General features: G+C 45.6%; 1 protein-coding gene across 4 annotated transcripts; it reads left to right on the top strand.

Moving 5' to 3' along the window:
- The first annotated feature begins 559 nt into the window (after nt 1-559).
- On the top strand, nt 560-7,971 carry LOC126996044 (neogenin-like). 4 transcript variants are annotated; one of them, XM_050856079.1, is made up of 8 exons: nt 560-697; nt 2,444-2,549; nt 2,839-2,997; nt 4,177-4,382; nt 5,147-5,246; nt 6,234-6,377; nt 6,982-7,170; nt 7,859-7,971. In XM_050856079.1, the coding sequence occupies exons 3-6, from the start codon at nt 2,898-2,900 to the stop codon at nt 6,242-6,244; spliced, it is 417 nt and encodes a 138-aa protein (XP_050712036.1). In that variant the 5' UTR covers nt 560-697; nt 2,444-2,549; nt 2,839-2,897; the 3' UTR covers nt 6,245-6,377; nt 6,982-7,170; nt 7,859-7,971. The 4 variants fall into 4 exon arrangements, with proteins under 4 accessions (XP_050712036.1, XP_050712013.1, XP_050712030.1 ...); XM_050856056.1 differs by having other exon boundaries at nt 5,147-5,405; XM_050856066.1 differs by having other exon boundaries at nt 602-751; nt 5,147-5,405.
- The last annotated feature ends 3 nt before the right edge of the window (nt 7,972-7,974 follow it).

The following is a 7,974-nucleotide window of genomic DNA, read 5'->3' as shown; positions in this document are numbered from 1 at the left end:
CAACTATTTTTCATCTTCTAGTCATTTGAATCTACTGTGTAAGATGATTAAGCGTCCTAGACTTGCCAAGACACGCCCACGCTGAGTGTATCTATTCATCACTTTCGTATCGCTGGCGAGTCACACGGGCGTGAAGTTGCCAGCTCGTTACAGTCAGCCTGTTATATTTGCCGATCTCCCACCCAAAACCTGTCTCTGGCGCCCAATAACGAGACTCAGATATAGTTATCACTAAAACCGTTGATTCCTGATGTGTTTTGGCAATGGTTAAGCGTCGAAAACCGGTAAATGCACGAGGGCGAGATGATGAAGGCAAGTTATCCCAGCATCGTTTCCAGATTGTCGTACTCGGAGCATTACATTTACCAGCTTCTCCCGCATAAATATCACCAGGAAACATGAATAATAAACCATTTCAACAATAACTACAAATAAATATCGTTATTGTGACCCAGGAAACAGTTTTTGGGATGGAAATTGAGAAACATGAGAAACTGAGTACGACAATCTGGCAACGTTGTACAATAATCCCAGCCATCAGCTGTTCAGTGTTTGTTTACCTCGCGCGGGGAAGAGAGGAAGGGGCGCTGTGCTCCGTGCTTCGCCTTGTTATCCCTGCTATCCACGTGCCCCCCTTGTTATCCTCGTGCTCCCGGCCTTGTAGCGGTGCCGTGGCGGGGCGTGTAGGCGTTGACATGTAAGCCCCGGTCGTCTACCCTCCGTGCCCTATGGGGGTCCGTGGACGGGGCAGGTAGTTTGGGTTATTCTGAGTTTACGAGGAAGGTCAAAGTGTGGGGTCAGGGTCACCGGGGAAGGCAGTGAGGTCAGGTTATGGTCAGGGTCAGTCTTGTGGTGGTACCGACTGGGTTGCTGAAGTGCTAGTCCCTGAGGTCAAGGCCAGGGTGTTCCAGAGGGTCAGCCGCCTCACAGCCCAACACCTTGGTGCTGTATGAAGTGTTCAGTGTCCACACAACACACTGCCGGATTGCCTTGACGCTGCAAGTAGAAGGGGGGTTGAGGGGGGTGAAGGCCCCTCATTAGGTAGGTTAGGGCAAGTTAGGTTTGGTTAGTTTAGGCTTATTGGGCAGGCAGTGCGGGGAGCAGAAATATGCGGCGCAGGACGGGACATGGAAGCAGTGGCCCACTACACTTGCCGGTGTTGTGAGGAATACCTCCAGGCAGAAATATGTCGCTGTGCTGTCCACCACTGTTGTGGCAACACTGGTGTTTGGAAGCAGAGAATGAGCTCCAAGATTCAAGCTTTTTCTGTAATAATTAGGACACCAGCATGAAAGCCTTGCAAAATCAAGCAAAACTGAACTTTTTAAAAAATCTATTTCTACTACAGTTTTTGCTGAGTACCTGCTTTTGGTGCATCAGTTTCGCATTTGTCGGAATTTATCAAAAACATTAGGGCATCAAGCATCTCATAGCATCCACTGTTTGATCTCTGGGGGACACTGGCTTTGGCTTCCAGTGTAACGCTCCACCCTCAACCTCTGGTCTTGAACGCCTCACCACTGACCTGACCACCCTTTTCACAGCGGCAGGCATCCACCCAAGGTCTTGAACCACCCCAGACAAAATGCAGCAGTCATTTGAGGGTGGAGCGTAATATTCTGGAAGTGGACCCAAACACCTGGCCCCCCTTGTGTTGGGGGGGTGGGGGTTATCGAGATGCTTGACGCCCTAATGTTTTTGATGAATTCCGTCAAATGCGAGACTGATGCACCCAAAGCAGGCACTCAGCAAATACTGAAATACAAACAGAATTTTTCTGAAGGGTTCACTTCTGCTTGTTCCACAGCCTGAATTTCATGCAGAAAAGAATTTTGAAGAGGAGAACCTTGCACCGGTCATTTATTTCCTCTCGTTTACCAATAAATAAAACAACGAGAATGGTCTGCTGCATTTTTGTTAACAACAGTGTCACTCATTGTACTGAAGTGTAATTGCCACAAGCCCCAGAGAAACGGAATTTACAATAATTGAAAAAAATAGTTCAAGCCAGGTGGACCCTGTGACCTAAAACCCACGGACTGGAACTCTGAATATACCTCACTGGAGGGAACTTAGTCTGTTAACCCGTCCGCTGCGGTTGGCACGGGTTTGGATTTCACTGTTAGCCTAGTCTCATATATATAGTTTCATGTCTTTCTCTGTCTCTGTGGTGGATAGTGGAGTGTTTCCCATGTGGTATTGGTGTGCTGGATATCCTCTCCCAAGGTGCAGGACTACATTTTCTTCATTGAATTGTAGCAGCCACTTTTTGTTCCACTCCTGTAGCTTGATGAGGTCTTCTGCTAGGAAATGCACATTCAAGGGGACAAATATACTTTTCCCATTTCATTTCAACAGAGTAAATTTTAATGTAAGTGGAGTTTTTCCATGTTGAGAATATGCTAACAGCTCCTCATTTTCATTTTCCATTTCCATCTTGCAGCACTCACGGTCAACGGCACTGCCCATACACTCAGTCCACCCTGGCGGGGACCTCACCAATGACCTCCATGAAAACAGGGTCCCAGACAAGCCAGTTGGTCTGAAGGGTGAGTGTTTCCCTCAGTGTTGTGATTTACATCCTCTGTCCCCTTCAAATTGTCCCTCCTACCTCCTACCTCCTTATCCATCACTTACATTCTTAATTCCCAACAAACAGTATAAACCTAATATATGTGTTGTGCATAGAATTTAGGATAACTTACAGGTACAATACATTTGTATAATTTTGTTTTCATGGTACAAAATATTCATGTTTGGAAGCCATGATAAAACCTACATAGTGATCATGATGGTGGAGTCACTGTGTTATCTGCAGTGTCTTGTGGTCCATTACAGCCGTGGCGCTGACTGACCACATCAGGGTGTGCTGGCAGCCCCCCGCACAGCACAATGTGATGCTGTGCGGCTACACCATTGCCTGGGACCAAGGCGTGGCGGACATCTACTCCAAGATCGTGGACAGCAAGCAGCACGGTTACATCATTGATAAGCTGGGTGTGTAAGATGATCATTTGTGACTAATTCTCCATTTTCTGGCCAAGTAGTATGCAGACCTGCAGTGTGATTCTCCACAAGACAGGGATTTTGAATTAGCCACTTCTACATTTGTGTTGAGCCAAGAGAAGGTAAAGATTTTGTTAGCCCGTCAAATGCGATTGGCATGGATTTGCCTTCACTGTTAGTCTGGTAACCTTTCTCTGCCTCTCTGGTGGACAGTGGAGTGTTTCCCATGTGGTATTGGTGTGCTGGATATCCCCTCCCAAGGTGCAGGACTTTACATTTTTCTTCACTGAATTTTAGTAGAAACATTTTGATCCATTTCTATAGCTTGGTGAGGTCTTCTGGTAGGAAATCCACAGTCAATGGGTTAAATGATATCATAGTTAACCATTTATTGAGTCTAGAGTTAACATTACATTCACCCCCAAAAAAATGATGATGGAGTCCATAACAAGTTTTCATTTAAGCAAAGTAAAGTGAAGGTAGAGATCTTGCTAAGTAGATCATAGTTAAACATTTATTGAGTCTGTTAACATTTCACACACACACACACACACACACACACACACACACACACACACACAGAAAAGTATTTACACACCATCATAAAGTTAGCTCTCCATATTGTGAAGACCCTGGACCATGAGAGCAATTATTGAGGGAAAGGAGGTGGTATTCTGAGTTGCCATTTTCAGACTCATCATCGTTCAGGCTCATTCCTCTGTCTGCCCTGAACTCTCAGATATTTCCTGGGTGGTCATAATGTTAGTCAGGTTATTCATTGGTTATCCGTGGCCTGTTATCTGTCTTTCTACCTGTTGTCTGTTAGTCTATCTCATTTGTTATCTGTTCTGCCCAGTTTAACCCCTTGACTGCGGATTTCCTAGCAGCAGACCTCGCCAAGCTACAGGAATGGAACAAAAAGTGTCCGTGGCTACAGTTCAGTGAAGAAAAGTGTAGTCCTGCACCTTGGGAGGGGATATCCAGCACACCAATACCACATGGGAAACACTCCACTATCCACCACAGACAGAGAGAGAAAGACCTGGGACTATGTTACCAGGCTACCAGTGAAGGCAAAATCCGTGCCAATCGCAGCGGACGGGTTAAGGGTCGTGAAAAAATTGTTGTATTGTTACGATTAGGTCCATAACAAGTTCTCCATCTCCTCAGAACCCAACATGGAGTTTGTGATAAGCCTGCGAGCCTTCAACAACGTGGGTGACGGGCAACCGGTGTACCAGCAAGTCCGCACCCAGCCAGAGGAGGAGGAGGTGGTGGCACCCACGCTGGACCCGGCGGTGTGGGTGAAGGCCGTGGTGCTGACGCCCTTCACCGTGGTGCTGCAGTGGGCGGACACCATGCTGAGCCAGAACCAGGTGATTTATTTATTTTATTATTTTTTATTATTATTATTATTTTTTTTTTCAAGGGAGGCAACTCAAGGTAAACAAATTAAACAACAATTAAAAGGCCACTAGATGCCGTTCCAAACACAAGCATGAAGAATGGGAGGCCAAAAGAGGTCAGTTTTGGGTAGTGTTGCTGGGCTGCTTCAGGGAGGGCAGTCATCAGCTGGAAAATATATGTTTTATCTCATGTTCTTTGTGCACTGTGTCACGACTTGCCACTTGCATCAACACAGCAGCGGAAAAGTTAGTCATTTGTCAAGGAACTTATTCACCACTTACACATTCTTGTTTCCCTGCACACACTCCCTTATTCGCCTCATATCCACCTCTCCACATCCTTATTCGTAACTTGCATCCTTCTCCCTCCTACAAACAGCCCCTCATTCACCTCATATCTTCCTCTCTATATCCTTATCCATTACTTACTCATACTCTCGTCCCAGCAAACTCCCTTATTCACCTCACGTCCACCTCACACATCCTTATCCATAACTCATGCATCCTCTTTTTCCTGCAAACAGTCCCTTATACACCTCATATCCTCCCTCATACATCCTTATCCTTCACTTACACATCCTCTTTTTCCTGCAAGCACTCCCTCACACCCTTCCTATCCTCCTGTCATTCATGTCTCATTTCACAAGCCAGTCCTTCATCCAGTGACCTTTCTTATGTTTTCCCTCCGTCCTTGTACCTGACTCCCTGTTAATACTGACCTTTGACTCCTGCAGTACAACAGCTGCACCACCTTCTCGTCCTCATCCTCCAGCCGCTACGTCAACGCCACGGATGTGACCTGCCTCATTGACAGCCTCAAGCCATCAACAGTGTGTGAGTTTGCTGTGAAGACCATCAGGGTGAGACCACAGTGCTGGAAGCCTTCGTTCTTCTTTCAGTAAATATTCACTCAGTCCTGCAACACTTCTCAAGGAAATCCTGCACAGCTGAATCCTTGCTGTGATGAGGCACAGAGAAATTATGACTCATAGGGTGAGCTATTATTAGTGTTTGAGATATTGATTTTTTCATTGACCTTTTGCAAATACTTAAAAATGAACCTTACATAATGGTATTAGAAACAGCACAGCAGGGTTGGCAATGATTTAATCAAATTGATTTAATCAAATGATTAAATCATTGACTTTATTTGTATTTTTTCTGAGTAAAAGTATTCCATAGGTTAAATGATGTGCTCCAAAGATGATAAAGTAAAACAACCTATTCATGTGCAATGATTCATTTATTCTCTTCAAAGTATAAAAAAAAGATTCCTACATTATTATATCCTCCTGCGCTAATGTTGCCAACTTGACATGTTTTTTACTAGGTAAAAAATCAGCCTCCTTTAGTCTTTACTAACTTGGCTGGCAATGTATCATAATAGCAACCAAGGTTTGCAACCAAACTGTAACAGAATAGAAGTAGATATTCTTCTGTATGGTAATAATATAATATTCTGTCATGAAAATGACAACTTCAGGCAACTCTATCTGTCCTAAACCTGCTCCTGTACCAACTACAAACAAGTACTGAACAAGTATGTATCTGGATCCTTGACTGTGCTCAGACTTACAGGCCTAAACTTAAACTTAAAGTAACCTATGGAAACTTATGAATCACTCACCAGGATATATATATATATATATATATATATATATATATATATATATATATATATATATATATATATATATATATATATATATATATATATATATATATATATATATATATATATATATAAAATGCATGATGGGGGAACTTTGAAGTTTTGGTGTGCCAAAATCACACTTTTTCCCACACACTTGTCCCCATCAGGTTTGGTGTGAGTCCCCCTATAGCCTGGTGGCCCGGCCGTCCTGGCCCTCCCTGGCCAGCCATCCACCACCACCTTCACCCGGCAGCCGTCCACCACCACCTTCACCCGGCAGCCGCTGCAGCGGAACAATGGGAGGATCACAGGTGAGCTGATGGGTTACCAGGATGGCATCTTCAAATTATAAAAATAAAAAAGAGTCAGTGTGCCAAACCACAGTGATGCACTAGACTACATAGTTAAGGGAACACACCTTCACTGACGTGGAAAAGACCTGGATATATAGTAAATAAACAGTGACTTAGGTCATGGTGGTGGGCCAGGCAGGAAGCAAGAACCATACATCTTGTCAGCCACTATAAATACAATTTGCCTGAGCCACTACCGGGCTGGGGTCATCCAAGAGGCCCCTCCAAAGAGCCTACTGGAGCTATGGGCAGCACTTAACCCAGTAGCTGCAGGGATCATGTTTCTGAAAGGCCACTCTAAGCACTGCCTTGGGCCGACCATCAGGACCCACCGGGAAGAAGCCTACCGGCGCAATAGGCCGCGACGTAAAAAAAAGAGAGAGAGAGAGAGAAAATCATCACTCAGGCAAACCATTTTATAATATATATTAATGCATTTGTGATCAGTTTATGCATCATCTATTTAGGCCCGTCGCTGCTACACGGTAAAGCCACAAATTTTGCCTGTCACTGGTACACGGTTAAAAAAAGATTATTGAGGGAGTAATTTTGTTTGTTCCAGGCTACGTGATATTCCTCACCACGGACCAAACTGTCAGTGACTGGGTGACGGGGGAAGTGACGGGGGACTGGCTCACCCTCACCGTCCATGGACTGACGCCTTCAAGGAAGTATTTGCACAAGATGCACTCTCACAATGTCAAAGGTTTTGGTCCATTCTCCTCCGTGGAAAGCTTCACGACTCTTCCAGGTAAGGAAGTGTTAGTTTTAGGGAGCCGTCATTGCTGTGGTGCATCAGTCACTGTTCTCCCAGTTATGCACATGTTGTGTCCCACCATACTGTCCCTCATCATGGAGCACTCCCTCCTGAGGCTGACTTGAGGCCCATTACCTGCATGCTGTGTGTTGTGGTGCATCAGTCACTGTTCTCCCAGTTATGCACATGTTGTGTCCCACCATACTGTCCCTCATCATGGAGCACTCCCTCCCTGAGGCTGACTTGAGGCCCATTACCTGCATGCTGTGTGTTGTGGTGCATCAGTCACTGTTCTCCCAGTTATGCACATGTTGTGTCCCACCACACTGTCCCTCATCATGGAGCACTCCCTCCCTGAGGCTGACTTGAGGCCCATTACCTGCATGCTCTGTGAATGCCACCTCTGGCTCTGTGGACATGTGGGTAAACCCTGCTTACCAGGTTGTTTATGTAAGACACAATCCTTAGTAAAGAGTGTGCCCAGAAAGTTGGGTTAGAGCAGGTTGATGGATCCTGCTGGGAGGTACATGGTATGGGGAAGGTGCCTGCATGGGGACCTGCACAGAGGAACCCCCAAGAATGGTGTCATAGTTTGGGTGAGGCAGGCTGGCAGAGGCCCCATTGATTGACTGATTGATTAAGCCAATGTTAAAAATATTATACATCTGCTCCTGTGTTCCAGCTGTTGACAAGAGCATCGGTGAGCCCCCTGGCTGGTGTGTGGAGCGAGAGGCCTGATTGTGCTGGTGATCGCTGGCGTGGCAGGAGCCATGACCAGCTGGGGCCTTCTTGGCCACC

Source organism: Eriocheir sinensis, chromosome 1, assembly GCF_024679095.1.
Source record: "Eriocheir sinensis breed Jianghai 21 chromosome 1, ASM2467909v1, whole genome shotgun sequence".
NCBI lineage: Eukaryota > Metazoa > Arthropoda > Malacostraca > Decapoda > Varunidae > Eriocheir > Eriocheir sinensis.
This window is presented reverse-complemented; position numbering and strand designations above follow the sequence as displayed.

Bases quoted from the DNA above. Each gene is read 5' to 3' on its own strand.
- LOC126996044 (XM_050856056.1), top strand. From the start codon at position 2,898: ATGCTGTGCGGCTACACCATTGCCTGGGACCAAGGCGTGGCGGACATC. The intron at 2,998-4,176 runs GTGTGTAAGATG...CCATCTCCTCAG, and splicing joins TTACATCATTGATAAGCTGG to AACCCAACATGGAGTTTGTG. The intron at 4,383-5,146 runs GTGATTTATTTA...TGACTCCTGCAG, and splicing joins CCATGCTGAGCCAGAACCAG to TACAACAGCTGCACCACCTT.